General features: G+C 36.6%; 1 protein-coding gene across 1 annotated transcript in view; it reads left to right on the plus strand.

The window, feature by feature from the left end:
- Adgrg7 (adhesion G protein-coupled receptor G7) overlaps positions 1–20,982 on the plus strand; it is a 67,871-nt gene that overhangs the window by 32,475 nt on the left and 14,414 nt on the right. The window contains exons 9-14 of the mRNA XM_008848489.1: positions 2,235–2,395; positions 3,041–3,196; positions 6,551–6,663; positions 14,145–14,488; positions 15,152–15,248; positions 20,146–20,301. Coding sequence (XP_008846711.1) covers positions 2,235–2,395; positions 3,041–3,196; positions 6,551–6,663; positions 14,145–14,488; positions 15,152–15,248; positions 20,146–20,301 — 1,027 coding nt within the window. The remainder of the gene's footprint in view (positions 1–2,234; positions 2,396–3,040; positions 3,197–6,550; positions 6,664–14,144; positions 14,489–15,151; positions 15,249–20,145; positions 20,302–20,982) is intronic.

The following is a 20,982-nucleotide window of genomic DNA, read 5'->3' on the forward strand; positions in this document are numbered from 1 at the left end:
AGCTAAGATGCATCTTTTTCAAAATTGGCTGTAAATTTTTAGGTTTACAGTTGAATTGTTACAGTTATATAATATTGTACTCAGTATAAACCCTATAATACATAAAATTAAATGAGGTTTTACCTTTAAAAAAAGATCTCAATTTCATTATTAAATAAATAATAAACTGGAAAAAAAGATAAAATTAGGGTTAACTTTGTCATACAATGCCAAGGAGGAAAAATTTGGTGAGGTTAATTTGTCGTGAAAAACATGAGGAACCCACCTGCTTCCTCCCAGGTGGAGGCTAGAGCAATATGGCCAGCCGAGGAACAACCAGGAGACTGTCTGGGCCTTAAACACCTCCTTTTCAAGTCACAAGATGGAATAGGCTAGTCTCAGGCTACCATTACTTCATAACTTAGGAAAGAGAAGACAGTATAGTCAGTTATTCAGTTAAAATATACACTTGGGGCTTGGGAGATGGCTCAGTAGGTAGGAGCACTTGCTGTGCAAGCATGAGGACCTGAGTTCAGATCCCCAGTACCCATGTAAAGAGCCAGGTGTGGTTACCTGTACCTGTATCCAGAGCTCTGGGGGAATGAGAAGATAGGCAGATTGCTGGGGTTTATTGGCCCCATTGGTTAGGAGGTGTTCTTCAGCAAGTTGTTTGACCACTGCCATGCCAGGCCAGTACAACTCTCATGATTCTGACTTTACAGGGCCTTTAATGAACAACTGACTTCTTTCTCCAATGTCCAGAAGAGATGTTTTGCAATAGCCTCCCAGCCCTGAGATTAGCTGATGATTGTGAGACAGAGCAGAGATGCTAAGGAGTTCCTGTCCCTAAATCTTGCTGAAAGTTTCATTTGAACTCCTTGCCTGTGACCTAAGGCTACCGCCCTGCTGTCATGAACAGCAGACAGGACCTCACAGGGGCTTCTCTAGGCACAGCCATCCTGACAGTCACCCTTTGCTCTTTCTTGTCCCATGTCTTACCAGTGAAGCAAACAACACAGGTTGGGCCTACGCGTGGATCCCATCTCCTCTTTCTCATTGCGTAGAAAGCAAGATGCTTATGCATAGGGGCTTTACAATGTCACTTTGAGGTGGAGTAGGTAGAAACTGTCATTACTACAGAGAAGATAAAGAAAATGAACCTCAGAAAGAATTCAGTGTGAGGAAAATTAGCCAACCATGAGTTACATGTTAATTACTCATGTTATAGCTCTCAATACAGATCTGTATGCAGGTTTTGCCCCACTCCCCAACCCCTCCACACCCACACCAGCAATTAGTTCTGCAATGATACCATTACAGTGTATCCTATAATTTAATTAACAAAATTATAGGCACTATCTAACTGGAGATAGACTGAAGGCTCAGTCCCTAAGAATAAAACCCTCCAAACACGCACAAAGCCAATTACAAGCCACAGAAAGTTCCATCTGTGCTTCTGATTGACCAATTATAAAGCAGGGTTCTCATGATGCTCTCCTTGGGGTTCATTAATTTACTTTAGCAACTCACAGAACTCAGGGAAATACATTTATTGGCTTATTATAAAGGACCGTACAAAGGGTACAGATAAAGCAATGCATAGGGTGAGTTTTAGGTGAAGGGATACAGTTTCCCTCCATCTCTGGGAGTACAGCAGTCAGGAATCTCCACATGGTCTGCTATTCTGAAACTCTCTGAACCCTGTCCTTTGGTCTTTTCATGGAGACTTCATTGCATAGGCATAATTAAAGCATGGGCAAACATGTAGAAATGTATTTGGACAAAGGATATAAGCTAATGTTAATAAATTGAGAGGAAATTCAACAAGGCTATCTCTTCAATTTGTCAAGTCTGTACAGCATTGCTTCTTGGGCATGGGGTAAGACATTTTCCTAGACAGAGCTTATGATTTACTGAATCAGATGGGTCAGACAATTTCTTCATGGCCAGTGTTAACACTGAAAGATAGGAAAAATTAGAGCTTCTGTAACCCAGCATGAGAAGGGGTATTTTAGTGCTTATGGCCTGCCTTGGACAGGCAGCTGTGAGCCAACAACCATGGATAACAGTAAAGTATATGCATATTATAACATCACTATACTGTATTGAAATTAAGTAAAAACTCAGCCAGCAAACTATTTTTACTGTGTTTTACTCAAATATGAAGCAGTCCTACAGTTCTACAGCATGAAACTTTGTTTCTTTCGTATCGGAGGCTGCATTTCTTGGTTTTAATTGTTTTTTTCTTTCCACAGATACAGAGTCATGTGGCTTTGTAGTGTATCAAAACAGCAAGCTTTTCCAATCAAAAACTTTCACACCTACATCAGATTCCAGTCAAAAAATTATCTCAGGCAAGATAAATACAATGGCACAAGATCCGAAAGTTTCTGTTCAAATGGCATTTAATCCCAGTGTGAGTTTTCCCATGAATGAAAATAAAACTTGTGGCTGCTCCTAATACAAAAGCAGAGAAATTGGATACATGAACTCCATAGACAGTATCTTTGAGAGGGATTTTTTAAAGTAATCATTAAAATCTTTATCTCACCTTTTTTTGTCAAACTAAATAGAAAGCTAACTAATTTGGATTTTGTATCCTTCTATGCTTTTGTTGGTTAGTTAGCTGTTTAGTTTGTTTTTCCGACAGATGCTTGCTCTCTAGCTCTGGCTGGCTTTAAACTTGCAGCAGTCCTCCTTCCCCAGCCTCACAATTACCAGGATTATAGCTGTGTGCTATCACACTTGGTATTTTTATACACTTATTCTCCCCTCAGTCTATAAAAATCATGTTAATACTTCATATATACTTATTTCTCTTGGGCTATCTTATCCTGTTAGATGGTCTTCTATCTAAGCATTTAAAATATATACACATATTTATACAGAACCCCAATAATTAAAGAAGAGGTCATGAAATAGACAGTGGAAGGGGGCATGGAAAAGTTGAAGTGGGAGGAGTGGAAATAGGGTAAATGCAGTATTCAAGTATGAATTTCTCCAAATTTAAAAAAGAAAAAGAAAAAACCATTAACAATTGTTATGTCTCATCAATTCACAGTACAACCAAAGAGAATTACAACTTAACTCCTATTCCTGTGTCTACTGGAACTTTTCAACGAACGACTGGGACACATTCGGCTGTCACAAAAATGGGAGCATTGAAGGATTCCTCGGTTGCCATTGTAACCACACTACTAGCTTTGCTGTATTGATGGTAAGAATGTGCATACAGATGGTAACAATCTTTCTGGACAAGGACTGTCCTTATATACAATTCTAGAAATGCAAACTGGAATGACTTCAGAGTGTGATTTACATAGAATTTCAGCTGAGATTAAATAGAAAACTGAGGGGAAAAATTCATCAGCATGAAAAGGGAAGTACTGAAAGTACCAGACAGAGGTTTTCTTACAGTGTGGTCTTAGAATAGAAATAGGTGAATTCAAATTAGCACTGTGTTGTTCTTATGCGTGAAAATAAAGCCTATATGTGAACTAAAATCTTACAGACCTCACTAGAGTCTGTTACGGAGAAGTGCTGTTACGGAAACATTTTCAGTCCATATTTAGCCCTATGTAGACAGTTTAATTACTGAAAATATTTTCAAATGGCATTGTCCACATTACTGTTTTTGCTAGAAGGTGAAAAGCAAATAGTTTTTGAACTCAATTTTCCCATCGTTCCACTCTCCCTTCCTTGATCCTTTTAATACACAGCTACCCTTTGCAAGGCACAGGTAACAGTTCTGAAATCCAGCTGTAAAATGGTCTCCGATAGTTCTTCCACTGGCCCTTTCAAGAAGAAAGTCTACTCTATGTTCCATTTTCAGAAACTATTCTTTAAATTATTTTATGTGTATGAGTGTATTACCTGTATGTATGTAACTGCGCCCATGTCATGCAGTGCCCACAGAGGTCAGAAGATGACTTTGAATTACCCTGGAACTGGAGTTAGGGAACATTGTTAGCCTCCATGTGGGTGTTGGGAATTGAACCAGATCCTCTGTAAGAGCAGTCAGTGCTCTTAACCACAGAGCCATCTCTCCAGCTGCAGAAACTATTCTAAGAAAACAAAAATGTTAGATTGGATATGTGATGAAATGAAGGATACATAGAATGTCTTCCTGTTAATAGGCTATAAATTTTATAAATGCCCCCGGGACAAGCAGATGTCAATCAGCAGGATGTGATGCAACCATGCTTAGGACAGAAATCAGCAGAAGACATTGATAGAGTGTACATGATCTGAGAATAGAACTTTCTTTAAAAATAACTTTTTACGATAATTACAGCTGCCTCACTTTAATTGCAAATTGCTCTTATTTTAATTGATTTTATTACTTTATACATAATCCTATAATGTTAAAGAAACATCTATGATTTTGTGCAATAGACAAACATAATATTATTTAGCACATTTAACAGCTCACCTCTGGAGAAGAGATAGATTACCAACAGAAGGGCATGGCATAGGATATCTTGCCATTAAGAGAAATGCATGCTTTTTATTAGGCTTCTACATCATCATGACTTTCATATTTTGTAAATGAGATTCATTGTTTTTCTACTTTTGTGTGTTTGTGTGTTCTAGTATTTTCTTTTTATTTTATGTCATTTTTTTCAATGAAATGAAACATTGGTTCTTTATAAGATTAACAAGCTTGACAAAACTTTAGTCAAATTAATAAAAGAGATGACCCAAGTTAAATTTAGAAATGAAAGAGAAACATTACAACAGATTATGATTATTTGGGGGGAAATGTGAATTTTTTCCAGTTAATTATTTATTTAATAACCACATACTTAGAAGAAGCATTTCATTACAACAGCATTGACATATTCAATGACAATTTTCTGAGCTAAGATGCATCTTTTTCAAAATTGGCTGTAAATTTTTAGGTTTACAATTGAATTATTACAGTTATACAATATTTTACTCAGTATAAACCCTATAAGACATAAAATTAAATGAGGTTTTAACCTTTAAAAAAGATTCGTAATTACGATCCTGTTCCCACCAAAGAAAATGTTTTTTGAAGCTTTTGAGAAGTCCATTTCAATGTCAGTTTGTTCAGTTTGCCTTTTGGTCTATTATTATTTTTAATCATTATTTCTTTTAATTTTTAATGACTACATGATTAGAGGAAGCATTTCACTACAAATTTAACATATTCAGTAACATACTCCAGAGCAAGAGTACATCTCTTTCACAAGTGGGTGCAAGTTTCTAGGTTCACAGTTGAGTTAATACAGTTATACAATATTGAACTCAGTATAAGTACTGTAAGACATAAAATTGTAGCAGGGATATCAGAATATAAGGGCTCTAGTAGGGGGAAGGAGACTATGGGAGGGTGCCAACTGGGAAATGGGTGTATAGTCGAATAAGATGGTTTGGGATATTCTCTGTGATACACACACATACACACACACACACACACACACAAATCAACAAATTTTTTTAATGTATTATATTTGAGGAGGAAGCATGGAAATTTACATCATACTAATTAGTAGAGGCACCAAATATTACCATTGAAATACACCCGATGACTTCATAGACATACACAGGCGCTAAGGGTCCAAGTACAACCGAGTATGACTAGTAATAATCAGATGCATACAGATTAGAGATGCATGCACCAACATCTCAGTGTTAGTAGCAAAAACAATGAGTCTTTCTGCACAAAACAATATATTCTAAAATGAAATGGAAATCTTTTTTAAATGTTTTTCTACTTTTAACAGTTTAAAAACTCAGAAAAGTTCAGATAAACACAAAAAAACTTATGATAGATAGAGAGATAGATAGATAGATAGATAGATAGATAGATAGATGATAGATAGATAGATTATAGATATCTTCATGTTTCAAAGGATATATATTCATATGGAATATTCTATTTTTTACATTTATGTATTTATTGTGTGGGTGTGCACATGCCATAGTATGTGTGTAGATGCCAGATGACAACTTGGGAGAGTCAGTTCTCTTCCTCTACGAGGTAAGTTCTGTGAATGGAACTCAGGTTTTCAGCCTTGGTGGCAAGTGCCCTTACCCACTGAGCCATCTCCTTGGTCCCCTGGAATATACTTTTACATGTATATTTATGAATGTACTGGGATATATATATATATATATATATAACAGAAATAAGACCTATTTTTTAGAAATTAGCAGAATTATGTGAACATCTTTCATATTGACAAAATTTCTGCAATGTTATCTTAGTAAAGTAGCTTAGATGTGCTCAGTAACACAAAATAATGTCACTAATAAATAAAATAATGCTAGGCAATTTAGATCTAATATAAACAACTCTGTCCTGTAGACACTGAATAAAAGTATGTGTATGTGCATATAAGTTGGATTGTTTTAAAGACTATGCAAACTATTACAGATAATGAATTTACTTCATTTAAAATATATCAAATGCTTTATAAAAAGAAGACATATCTGGCAACTATCTGGTTATTTTGACCAATATGAGTTTGATATTGAACTTCATTAATATTTTTAAATGGGTGAACCAATATATTTAAAAATCAATGTCAACTTACTTTTTCAGACTTTTAAAAAGAATTATCAGTATCCCCAATCACTAGACGTACTGTCCACTATTGGGTGTGCCCTGTCCATTGCTGGTCTGGCTCTGACGATCATATTTCAGATTGTCACCAGGTAAGAGGGGAAGGAGGTGCTTTTCTTAAGAAAAATCTCTATTCTGATTATAATTGATTGGGTATATTCTCACCAGTTAGTTTCTCTAACCAAGAAGAAAACTCAGTTCAAGATACTCAAGATACTCAGAGAGACTGAGGGATATACACAAATAAGTATAAAATTATAAACATGAGAAGTGCTTTGACAATAAAATTAATGTGATCCCATAACTCATAAATCCTGTAATTCTTCAATGCTGAGTAGAACATGTATAACAATTTGGATTGTACAAGAACATTGTTGAAGGGTTAATTTTTGAAAATAATTTTTATTTTCTGCATATGAATGCCTTGTCTATCTGCATGTATTGTAAGTGCACCACATGCATAAAATGCCTGCAGAGACCAGAAGAGAGCATCAGATCCCTGGAAGTGGAATTACAGACTAAATTACATCCATATGGCTCCTGGCTGCCGTATGGATGTAGGAATCAAGCCCTGGTCCTTTGCAAGTGTAGCCAGTGCTCTTGACTGCTGAGCCATCTCTGCAGTTCTGAAAATAAAATTTAAAATATGCAAAGTTTCAAATGGTGAAATTTTGAAAGTTATTTAATTTCATATGTTTTTGTTTTTGAGAAAAACTTTAATCTTTAAATAACTACCTATAAACATATTTCTTTTCACCTTCTTCACTGAAGGCCCAATTCTGTATCCTACTTGAGGTGGTGTTCTTACAAGCTGCATTTTTAGCAACCTGTATCTCTTAAGTGTGTTACTAGTTTACTGATAGATTTAGAAAATACATTAGCAGGACAATTTATGAAGGTTTAAGGAACTCCTCTGACTTCCTTGTCACCATTGCCTTGTTTTGCTCTCAGCTCTGGTTCCCCAGGGCTGTGTACCACATGTAGCCCATAGAAAAGCTTTATCTGTAGAATAAACTGATCTACTGAATCAATGTCCCAATCTCATTCTCTCTAACTCAAGATCTCACAAGATGAATTAATCATTCCTTCAGAAACATTTCCCCTCACCAATTATTCTAAATACTGTTCTTAGACATGTGGAGCCAGATTTTAATTATAAAGATGTTATTTACAAATTTTAGTCTTACTTTAATTAAAAATAAAAACTCTAAAGAAATATTGGTGACTGATTACTTCTGGGTGAGGAAGAGCTGATCTTCCTAAAGTGAGAGACTCTACATAGGCTGACTAGACCTCAGTAGATGAACTTGCACTGAGGGATGTCTGGAGATACTAACTTGACACAATAGGCCTTAATACAAATGACAGAATGTATGAGTTCCAGTGTGGGGGCTATGGGAGGGTGCCAGTGGGGGAGGGCGTATAAAGATAATTAAGATTGGGGGCTAGAGAGATGGCTCAGCGGTTAAGAGCACTGACTGCTCTTGCAGAGGACCAAGGTTCGATTCCCAGCACCCGCATGGTGGCTACATTCTGTCCTTAACTCCAGCTCCAGGGGAATCTGAAACCCTCTGCTGATCTTTGAGGCATTGCATGACATGGGTGCACTCACATACATGCAGGCAATACACTTATACACATAAAATAAAAATAATAAGTAAAATATTTTTAAAAGATAATTCAGATTGATTGAGATGTTCTGTATGAAATATGCAAAAATTCAATACAATTTTTTAAAATTTTTAAAAAACATAATCTGTAAAGTTGGAAGAGTACTGAATATCCTTATAAACCTCACCTATATTTGCCAATTATTTTCATCCATTTTTATTTATTTATTTTTTTAATACATCTTAATCAAAATTAGACACACCTTCCTCTCCCCCTAATGTGTCTCCTATCAATTTCAGGTATTCTGTCATATATGTTAAGTCCTATCTGGACAAGCTGTACAACTCTGTACCCAGATTTCTCTCGGTGCAAGTTCATTCACTAGAATCTAGTCAGTCTATCTAGAGTAACTCCCTTAAAGAAGATCTACTCTCCCTCATTCCACAGTAGTCATTTTTCCAGTGGTTCCTTGGCTATGGTTGGGGCTTGCTGCCCATTTCCCCAGTTCTATGCTGGATTTTGGTCTGATTGAGTCTGCATGTGTTTTGTACATGCTGTCACCACTGTTGCAAGTTTATGAGCAAGTTCCCAAAGGCCTGAAAGCCTCTATTCCCTTATATACATGCATCGACCCTGTTTCTTACAATCTTTCCATTTCCTATTCCACAATGGTCCTTGAGCCATGGGTGGATGACATTTAGTATAGGAGACCTATCCAGGGTCATGGACTCTACCGTTTCTTATTCTCTAAAAATTAGGCAGTTATGGCTTTCTGTATGCATCACACTCTGTGTATGAGGAAGCTTTGCTGTTGAGGATTGAAGAATATATTAATATTCTCTCTACCCCCTGTTTAATGAGCCTTAAGTGTAGAGATTTCACTGTAGATGTATCACTTAGGGCTAGGCATCTCTTAGACATATATTCTCTGTGTGTGACCAGTTGTGGAACTCTGTAATAGCCTCCATCTGTTTCAAAAAGAGAGTTCTTTCTTGAGTGGTATATGATATACTTTGTAAATATAGGGCTCCATATTTACCATAGAGTAAGAAATTTCATTTGTCTAGAGATAGGACAGAGATAGGGTTTTTCCTCTGGGATTTATGACCTCTCTGGCCATGTGTATTTGGCTATATTTACAGTGCCATACATGAGTTCTCTCTCATTGAGAGGGATTTAAGTCCAATTAGATAGATGTTGATTACTGCCTAGATGAAAGTCCCACTACTGTCCCAATATAGATAATTTACTGTGCCAGTCATGTGGTTATAGACTTTGCAGCTGGGATGGACCATTGATTGATTTTCTCCATTAGCAGTTTGCATAGTATCCTCTAGAACTATAACAGCTAGTTTCAGGGAGAAGGGTTCCAGGTCAGTTCCAGCTCCATTGCTCCAAGTCCCATGTCCAACCTATGTTCTGTCTTACCTGCAAGTTCTTGGAGGTAATCAAAGGCTCTGACATAGCCTATGTTATTTTAGGAGTCTCTTGTACTACTCTGACCAACAACCCAAAGGATAGTTTTTCCTGTCTGGCACTGTTTTTCATTATGTAACCTTCAGGTATACACATGCATTCATGCTTAGATATTGTGTGTGTGTTTTTAAGGGAGGGGTGAGTTAATATATTTCCCTCTGCTTTTATGCCACTTAAAGGTTTATATAGTCTCTCTCTCTCTCTCTCTCTCTCTCTCTCTGTCTAACCTTCCTATTCTCTCCCCAGTTTAAGTACACTTATATTCCCCTTGATAATACCTGTCTCCTATTATGACCCCTCTCTTTAGTTCCTTATTCTCCTTTACCCCCATGGTTCCTTGTATGCCCTTCACTCCTCCCCAGCTGATTACCCCAATTTTCCCCATTTCCCCCTTGATAACATGTTTCCTCTTATCTTCCTGTGTCAGGCTCTTTCTTTCCCTTTATCTCCACACATCCTTTCCATTCTCCTCGCTCCTAATGGTACATCAGGATATATACTCTCATATAAGGGATTGGTGCTAAGATCTGCACCATACATATCTTGCTTTTCTGAGTCTCTGTCATTTCACTTAGTATAGCAGTTGCTAGTTCCATCCATTTACCTGCAAATTTCATAATCTGATCATTCCTTACTACTTATTAGGACTCCATTTTGTAAATGAACCATATTTTCATTATCCATTCATCAGTTGAAGGACATTTAGGGTGTTTCCATTTCTTAGCTATTGTAAAAAGAGCAGCAACAAACATGGATGTACAAGTGTCTCTATAGTAGAATGAGTCCTTTGGGTATATGCCAAGGAGTGGTATAACAGATCACACACTAGGTTCATTTTTATTTTTTTTAAGAGTCCTCCACACTGCTTTCCATAGTGGTTGCACAAGTTTGCAGACTCACCACCAGTGAAAATGTTCCCCTTCCTCTACATCCTTGCCAGCATTCAGTGCCTTTTGTTCTCTTGATCTTAGCCAGACTGACTGAGGTAAGATGAAATCTTAAGGTGGTTTTATTTGCATTTCTCTAATTACTAAGGATGTTGAGTACTTTTGAAAGTGTTTTTAGCAATTTTTATTTTTCTTTTGAGAACTATCTGTTCAAGATCTTAGCCCATATTTTTATTGGGTTTATTTATTTATTTATTTATTTATTTATTTATATTTTGGTTTTTGAGTTCTTTGCATATTCTGGATATTAGTCCTCTGTTGGATGTGTAGGGGGTGAAGATTTTCTCCTACTCACTAGGTTTCCTCTTCAGTTCCTTGGTTGTTTCTATTTCTGTACAGAAGCTTTTCATTCAATGAGTTCCCACTTGTCAACTGTGGAACTTTATGCCTGAGCAATTGATGTTTGAGTTAGAAAGTCCTTTCCAACATCTACATTTTGTATGGATTTGACTTTAGTGCAGAGTGAAAGAAAAGGGTCCATTTTGATTCATCTACAGGTGGAGATTCAGTTTTGCCAGCACCAGTTGTTGAAGATGCTCTCTTTCCTCCAATATGTGTTCTTGGAACCTTTGTCATATATTAGCTGGCTAAAATGCACGCACTCATCTTTGGTTCTTCTATTAGGTCCCATTGATCTATGTGTCTGTTTTTGTGCAAGCACCATGATGTTTTTATGACTATAGCACTATGATATAGTTTTAGATATGGTATGGTGATCTCCAAAGCATTGCTTTTTTTGCCCAAGATTGCTTTAGCTATCTGGGGTCTTTTGTGATTCCAGGTGAATTTTAGGATGGTTCTTTCTAGCTCTGTGAAGAATGTTGTGGGGATTTTGATTCACATTGCATTGAATCTGTAGATTGCTTTCGGTAGGATTGTCATTTTCACAACATTAATTCTACCAATCCATGAGCATTATAGGTGCTTCCATATCCTGGCCGTATCTTCTCTGTTTCTTTAAATATTTTAAATTTTCATTGTAGAGATCTTTAATGTCTTTGGCCAGGTTTATTCCTAGATATTTCATTTTTTTAAGCTGTTGTGTATGAGAGGGTTTCCATGAATTCTTTCTCTAATTGCTTGTTATTGGTATATAGAAAAGCTACTGATATTTGTAAGTTGATTTTGCAACCTGCCACTTTGCTGAAAGTATTGGTCATTTCTATAAGTTTTCTGGTGGAAATTTGGAATCTCTTATGTATAATATCATATCATCTGCAGATAGTGATAATTTGATCTCTTCTTTTCCAATTAATACTTCTTTAATTTCCTTCTATTGTCTTATTTCTCGGGGAAGTGTTTCAAGCACTGTGTTGAAAAGGAGTGGAGATGGAGCACAGTTTTGTCTGGTTCCGGATTTTAATAGGAATGCTTCCAGTTCTTTTTCCATTTAGAATGATATTGACTGTGGGTTTGTTGTATATAGCTTTAATTATGTTGAGGTATGTTCACTCCAGTCCAATTCCCTCTAGAACTTTTAATGTGAATGCATGCTGAATTTTGTCAAAGGTCTTTATGTATATATTGAGATGGCCATGTGGTTTCTGTCTTTAAGTCCATTTGTATGATTTACTACATTCATTGAGTTATATATATTGAACCATCCCTAGATCTCTGGAATAAAGCTGATTTGATCATGGTGGATGATCTTTTTGACATGTGTCTGTATGTGGTTTGTGATTATTTTGTTGAGAATCTTTGTGTCTATGTTCATTAAGGATATGGGCCTGTAGTTTTCTTTTTTGTTGTGTTTTCACCTGGTTTTGGTATTAGAGTGATACTGGCTTCATAGAAGGAGTTTGGGAGTTATTCCTCTATCTTTTTGAATCAGTGGTTATAGATTTTCTTTGAATGTCTTGTAGAATTTTGCTGTGAATCCATCTGAGCCTGGGCTTTTTTTAGTTGTGAGCTTTTCTATTGATGTTTCAATTTCCTTATTTATTATGGGTCTGTTTAAGCTGTTGATATCTTCTTGTTTTAACTTTGGTTGTTTCCATGAATTTATAAATTCATCCATTTCTTCTAGATTTTTAAATTTAATATAGCACAATTTTTTTCAAGTATTCCCTTATAATGTCTTTGGGCATACTTTATGTTTAAAGGAAAGTCATAACATGCTGACCATTTGACAATCAGCAAGAACTTCCCAAAGAACAATCCTTGGAACACTAGTCCTTTTTAATGAAAAAACAGTAATTCTAAGCTGCCTTACAGAAAAGATATAAATTTTGTTTCGGACAGGCCAAAGAGGCAGCAGTCATCAGTCTATCCAAATTATGAAGGATAGTATCAGTAGGAATAAGAAACAAATTTTAAAACATTTCTAATTTTACATTTATGAAAGCTTTCCCTTAAATGTAAAATAAGCTAAATAATCAATACTTTTGTTTAAAACACATTACTTTATTAGGTTTTGAAGTTGTTAAATTTCACTTGGCCTTAATTTAAAATTTATAAGTGAGTTACAAAAATAAATCACTGCTAGGAACACGCAACTTTTCTCTACATTCAAACACGGATTCATCTATTAATGTGTAAGTTTTCTACTTTAAAGTAGAAAATTCCATGTACACACTCTTCTATGTACTGAATTTGTATATACTTGCAGATCCCTGAAACCCAGTGGGTTAAAACAATTTATTACCCTTCATGATTCTGTGGCTTGGTTTGGTTTGAGTGAGGCTCAACTAGCCTTGCTGAGATGTTCCAGGAGATAGCAGTCAGATGGTACCTGGAGGTAAATCCTCTGGTAGCTCCTCCAGTGTGTTTAGAAAGCTGGATCTTTCTCCCTCTCTTTATACTCGGAGCATTTCTATGTGGTTTCTTCAGCAAGATAGCTGGACCTTTTCCATAGTGGCCCAAAATTCCACCAAAAAAGGCCACATTATGACTTTTGTAGACCCGAGGCACTTTTGCTTTGTGGGACCCTTCTTCCATTAAAAAGATAATAAATAAAAGTTAAAAATACGTTATTACTATATCCACATAAAATGAATAGATTAACATCTTTAGACTTAGAAATCCAGCTTTTTCTTCTAGTTTTAAAGAAAGTTGAACTTTGTTATGGATCATGAAAGTATCATAGACCTTAAGCATTACTGTACCTAACAGTCCTGGCTGCCAGCTTTCTGTTACAAAAAGGTTTAAATCAAGGCAAGAGAAGGCTTAAGAGGGGTTACACAGAGCATAAATACTGGAGATTAGGGGCCATTATGGTTCCCTTTAGAGATAAGTTATCTTTTTTTTATCAGAATACAATGGTACTGTATTCAACCTGATTGCTGAATCACTGCTTTGTAGAAATAAGAGCAGAGTATTCTCTCTCCATCTCTTTTTTTTTTTAATGTAAGTAGGAGAAGGAAGATTTACCAGCAGGCTCACTGGGCTATGAACTGAATTTACAGTGAGCAGTGACATTTATTTATTCTCTGATAGTTTCCCTGAGTATTATTTTTTGTTTGTTTGGGGATTTCTGCAATTGCTTTGCTTTCACTTGGTCTTCATATTTACTTTTTTTTTCATTTTCTTTTTTTTTTAAGGAAAGTCAGAAAAACATCAGTAACCTGGGTGTTGGTCAGTCTGTGTTTGTCAATGTTGATTTTCAACCTCCTCTTTGTGTTTGGAATTGAAAACTCCAATAAGAACTTGAAGACAACTGACAGTAATGGCGCTATTAACTCTGCTAACAATGAAATACCTGTAAGAGACACTATTGAAACCCCAAATCCCTCGTGCACTGTGGTTACTGCCTTGCTGCACTACTTTCTGTTGGTGACATTTACCTGGAATGGACTCAGTGCTGCCCAGCTCTATTTCCTTTTGATTAGAACCATGAAGCCACTGCCTTCACATTTCATTATTTTCATCTCATTAATTGGATGGGGTAAGTGTTTGCTTTGACACTTATTCAGGAACTTAATTTCATTGCAGTTGTTTAAATGAACACTGATCAAAGGGTTAACCAGTAGTACAACACTTTGAGGTGGGAAAAATAATTGTTTCTGCCTAGCTTATTCTCCAGTGAAGGATCAAGGCAGGTATACTGAATACAGTATGAGATGACTTAAAGAGGCTAATTTTTAAAACATCTCTTTATTTATCCTAGATTTAGATCATGAGTATTTAATCTCCTAGATACTTTAATAGAAATGTTTTGAGAAAAGTACTTGCATGACTGTTAGTAAAATTTCTTGAAAATTATACTGGGTACCAGCAAAGACAAAAGGAACAATTGTCTTAGTGATACTCAAATTTAAATTTACTCAAATGAAAGAGGAATTCAGTTATTTAATGATGAAAATTATGATGAGGTCCAAGGAAATGAGAAACAGTATTAAGATTTGTATATAGAGACAATCAATGAAAAAATAAAAAGAGAACAGAAAAGTTCTGCTTTCGATCTACTTTTGTTGATCAGTTTGTGTATTGTCCATAGAGGAAAAATAATACATCTGAAAAGGTCAGATGTATAATTTATTCATAGTCTTTTATACTTAATCTCCAACTTGGATAAATTATTAACTCCTTGCTTCTCTTCATCACACAGGAGCCCCAGCTATAGTGGTAGGTGTAACAGTGGGAATTATATATGCTCAGAGTGAGACCAAGTCATACTGGGAGTTAGACTATCGGCAGGAGGAAATGTAAGTTTACATTTTTAACATAAAAATTTTACTACTTTGACATGAAAGTTTTACTACTCACTGACCTTGGCTTCAATTGTCTCTATGTATATGAATTTTACTTTAGAATTGTCGTGTTAATAGGTGTTTTAATTTTTTAAAATAAATATTATATTTTAAATATGGTGACATGGAAGGAAATTACCTTTGATAAACCCTGAAAAGGAAGCATCTAGCAGAACTCTCATATTAAAATTATATACTATTACTAAGTCAGAAAATCATATAACATAATAGTTATGATCCTTAAAAATTCTTTGTTTTAGTTCCCTCATCTAGAGAGTGGATAACAATAATGGTAATACTTCCTATTGGATTATTGGGGTGGGTTGATGTCAAGAAAGCATGAAAACAGGTAATATCAATCAGAGAGCACATCAATATGTCCCAGTCAGATAAACTAATTCCATGTTTACATGATTAAAATGAATAGTTCATGGTGATGTATCACATACAACAAATTTTTCCAGCATGAATAATTAACTGTTAGTTTTGGAAGTACCTGACTGCATAGTGTTTGCTTTTTATGTGGGGAAGAAGAAAGATGAGGTGAGCTGAGCTGAACTAAGTTTCAATACTTCACATATTTTTACTACCAGGCAGCAGCTGCTCTTAACTTATCTTTCCTTCTCTTGTACAACCCAACTATTCTTATCACCAGATTCTACCTAAGGTCTTAAACCAACCCAAGTGGAAGCCAAATTCTGGTAAAGGAGGGCTATGGTGTAAGGGGAGTCACCTGATCATGCCAGCTCTATAGACAGGGGGCTGACTGCCTGCCTGGATTTCATACTCCAAACTCTGTTTAATTGGGTTTTAATATCTTTTTTGAATTAATATTTTTAATTTAACAATTAGATACTTTATGAGTTAGGTAATTTGCTTTTATACCATTATTTTCTTACCTTAACCTAGGCACAGAGCTAGACCCATTTCTATAAAAGCCTTCATGAGAAAAGCCATTTTGCTTAAGTTTATTCACACTGAGCTATCAATAATGAAAAGCAGATTCCTTCCTTAGGACAGCATTAGATGCTGAGAACAACACTGTACCACTGATAGTAAGAGCAGATGGAAAAAGAGGAAAGGATGTGTAACGTGATCATCTAGTTCATCTCAGGGCCTTGTCCCACTACCTTCCAACATATACACATGGTATCAAGGGTCATATTTCTTCAGGATATATTGAGAAACGGGAGGGATTATTGTGTTTTTCCTAAGTTATCCTTCTACTAATGCCTCCTAAATCACTCACCCCAGTTCTGCTTTTCTGACCTGAGAGCCCTGACCCAGCTCCCTGAGCTGTTATCTCTACTGGCCCTGGTTAAGGAGTGAATACAGAGCAGGCCACACTCCTCTAAATGCTCTACTTCAGTTCTCTACACTATCATGAGATAGGCTGTACCATACTTTCCTATAAGGAAAAGATTGGAATTAACCATAGGACTTACAACTTTCTAGTTTTAATTTTTTTAAGTGTGTGCTATAGAGGTAAAATTGATCTTTCTCATCATGGCAAAATCGTCCAAGTGTTTAATACATTTGAGGCCCAAAAAGGATGCTCACTAGACCACTTGTCTTTATTTATCGTGATAGTCTCCATCCTGTGGCCTTCCTATCTCATTCCTAGAAATTCTACTCTGTAACTATAAAAGTTAGCCTCACTAGGATCCATACTCCTACTCAGCAGTCTGTGTCTCAAAATGTGAGTCATGTGATTCAGAATAACAAATAGAAAGGGTGTTGTGAGAACAAAACTAGTAGGGTACCTCTTGTACCAATTATGGTTTCCCCCTCTACTATGTATTTTCTGATGGACACTGGGATCCAAGTGCATGTGTCTTCCAGGTCTCTGCATCACTGTGTCACTGCTGAATCTTAACAAATATCTGCATCCATGTACACACACAGTAGTACAAATGATAATTCTCCTAACTTGCATTATCAAGTCTAAAATAGCTCAACTCATATAAATATTTGTCTAACTGCTTCATGACAGATTTCAGGAATAATTGATTTAAATTCTTAATCAAGCTATTTCTTTGCCTCCAAATAGCCCATTCAGTGTGAACTCCATAACAGATTTACCCATCGATGAAATTAGTGCTCTCATAATCCAGTCACTCACTATGTACGCCAGGCTGGCCCTGAACTCATAAAGATCCACCTGCCTCTGCCTTCCAAGTACTGAGTTTATAAATGTGTGCCACCACATCTGATCTTTCTTACTCTTAAATAATCTGCAGTCAGACAATTACTGCACATCTCTTCTATTGCACGCTACTTGCCTTATCACACTAAATTATAAAAGACTCTGTTCTGGTTTCTTCATTGCTGTGACAAAACATTCTGACCAATACCAACTTGGGGAGGAAAGGATTTATTTAGCTTACATATCCCAGGTCACAGTTCATCTGGGAGCCCAAGGTAAGAACTCAGGGCAGGAACCTGGAGGCAGGAGCTGGAGCATAGGCCATGGAGGAACGCTGCTTACTGGCTTGCTCCCCTGGCCCCTGTTCAGCCTGCTTTCTTATGCAACATAGGCCCCACTGCCCAGGGGTGGCACCACCCACAGTGGGCTGGGCCCTTTCCACGTCACTCATCAAAAAGATGCCCCTCAGACATGGCCACAGGCCAGTCCAATAGAGGAAATTCCCGAATTGAGGCTCCCTCAACCCAGGTATGTCAAGTTGACACTAAAGCTGTCCAGCACAGACTCCTAGATGGTTTTCTACTTTTGCTCATGTCCTCTCCCTTGACTGCATCTGGAATAAAACTTGGGTGGAAAGATTGTAAGAGGCAAGGAGGAGGTGCATAACCATATGGAAATAGAGTCCTACAAGCTCCTGTGACCTTGCTCATAGGAACTTACAGCAATGGTGTCAACATGCACAGGACCCATTAAAACTCAAGTAGACAAAACTTTTAAATCTCAAAGCAGACCATTCTGTATCTCCACTTCACCCAGAATACAAACAACTGCCTACAAAGCTCCTATGTTGTTTGCATTTTTGCACAGATTTAATCACTTTCTCATTCGAGCCACTCTACATTAGCCTCTTTGTGAAGTGTCACCTCAAACCTTTGGACTTATGTAATCTCAGCCTTTTTGTGAAACGTCACCTCAGACCTTTGGACTTGATGTAATCTCTGCTTGAATACTTTCCCCTTCATCTACATCAAGTCTATGCTTGAGCATCTCTTTCTTTTTCTATGAGACTTTCTTCAACCACTCTATTTAAACTGAAGCACTCTCCCCTGCATATACATATGTACAGGAATTTCTACACAGTCATTACTCACTTTGTTTTTAATCTAGAACATTTGTCAGCATCTGACATACTACAAATCTTATTTTCTGTCTTATCTACATTTCTGAATTAAAATATTAGCTTATTAACTTATGCCGTTTTGTTTTGTTCACTGATAATTCATGTCTAAAATGCTGCCTGGCACACAGCATTCTCTGTAAATATTTGTTAAATAAAGAAAGTAATTTTTTCATTTATGCCATGAAGAGGTCACATCACTTAAGATGAGAAAAGATGAGGAAAAAAATCTACAAAAACAAAACATGGGGAGAACAAAACATTAAACAAAACTACATAAAACAAAGCTCATGAAGTCAAATAACTTTTTAAAAATTTGTTTTTAACTATTAATCTTTAAATGTGTCTATCAAGTGGCTGAGGGTTTGGCTCAGTTGATAGAGTAACTGCCATGCAAACATCGAGGACCTGTGTTTGATATTCAGCACCCAGGTAAAAAGGCAGGCATGGTGGTGCGAGTTTGTAATCCTAGTACTGGGAAGCAGAGACAGGCAGATCCCTGAGACTTGCTGGCCAGCAGCCTAACTCAGTAAGAAACTGTTTAAGTACATTATGGAATATCAAAGTAGTGGAGTAATATGTAGCTCTAAAATTGAGGGTATTTTTTATATTCTGTGATAGTTCTCCAAGACAAGTTAATTGAATTTATTGAATAGTGCCATTTGTTTCCAATTCTTTTTTAAATGCCTTTACTGATGTTTGCAAAGTTTAAGTCTGTAAGGATACATCAGAAACATTGATTAAAATTGGGGATGGAGGCAGAAAGTCTCAGGTAGCTATAGGAGATCTTGTCCTGCTATACATGTATCTCTCATATTTTGAGCCAGAATAAGCTACATATGCAAAAGTAAAACAAAAAAGATAACTAGTCTTGGGGCTGGAGAGATGGCTCAGCAGTTAAGAGCACTGACTGCTCTTGCAGAGGACCCAGGTTCGATTCCCAGTACCCACATGGCAGCTACGAACTGTCCTTAACTCCAGTTCCAGGGGAATCTGTAGCCCTCTTCTGACCTCCGTGGATTGCACGACATGGGTGCACTCACACACATGCAGGCAATACACTCATACACATAAAATTAAAAAATAATAATAAAATAAAATAAAGAAAAAATGATAACTCATCTAAAGTAAGACACTTATAAATGACAGGAAACAACACTCAAGATTGTTTGTTTGGGGGTGCAACTCAGGAGAAAAGCTGTTACTTTGCATGCCTGAAATTCTGGGTTTGATTTCTAACAAATTGAAAACAATATCAATAATAACAACGGTAAGTAATAAGGACTGACCCAAAAGCCAATATTCTTTCTGCTAGCCCATACTGTTTCATAGAGAATATGGCAGAACCAACCCACTTTACTTTTCTAATGGGCTGAATTCTTGAAACTGATCTTAAATGTGTAAGATGCCAAGGCATATGGGCTATTAGTAGGCATTTCAGTTTTGTGAATGCCAATAATGTTAAAAGTACAAGGAACAAGTATTTATACCTTTATTGGTCCATTGAAATAATTTGTTTCCCTTTACAGGTGCTGGCTGGCAATTCCAAATGGCAATAATTTTATAAAAAGCCCATTTCTGTGGTCATTCATCATCCCTGTAACCATTATCCTCATCACCAATATTGTCATACTTATCATAATCACAGTCAAAGTGCTATGGAAGAATAACCAGAATTTGACAAGGTAAGACCCCCCAGGCATGGGGAGCTGCCAGGCAAGACCAATCCACATGTAATACAGTACTATACTATGTCCATAACCCTTACAGGAATTCTCGAACTCTGACACAAAGGCATGGGCATGTGGTATTTGGGAGAGATTCTCTAAAGGGGACCTGCGTACATTCTCTTCTAATCTCTGTAGTTTATTGCAGTACACTATATTACATGACATGCTTCTGCATCCAAACTAAACCTGAAACAATGAACTACACTAATTTAAAAAAATTCTTTTTAAGCATTGACCTTTAAAAATGTCTATCAAGGGAAAGGCTGAGGCTTTAGTTCAGGTGGTAAAGTGCTTGCCATGCAAACATAAAGACCTGAGTTTGATACCTAGCACCCAGGTAAAAAGGCAGGCATGGTGGTGCAAGCCTAAATAAAAGTGAAAACTGAAAATTTCAAGAAAAATATTTTCTCTTCTAATCTCAAATATTCAGGAAACAAAATTGAATAATTGAAGACATGAGAGGGATGTGATGAGAAGCTGGCACTTGAATTTTGTGCACGGTGCTTGAGTTACACAGTAGCTTTAAACTTCTCAAAATTCACTGTAAATATATATAATTGGGAGACTTCACTTACGGATTTTCTCTTGAAAAACCTTCAACCATCTGGCAGCACTGAGGCAACATTCCCTGTTAAG

The sequence above is a fragment of the Nannospalax galili genome, unplaced genomic scaffold, assembly GCF_000622305.1.
Source record: "Nannospalax galili isolate Female #2095 unplaced genomic scaffold, S.galili_v1.0 scaffold1184, whole genome shotgun sequence".
NCBI lineage: Eukaryota > Metazoa > Chordata > Mammalia > Rodentia > Spalacidae > Nannospalax > Nannospalax galili.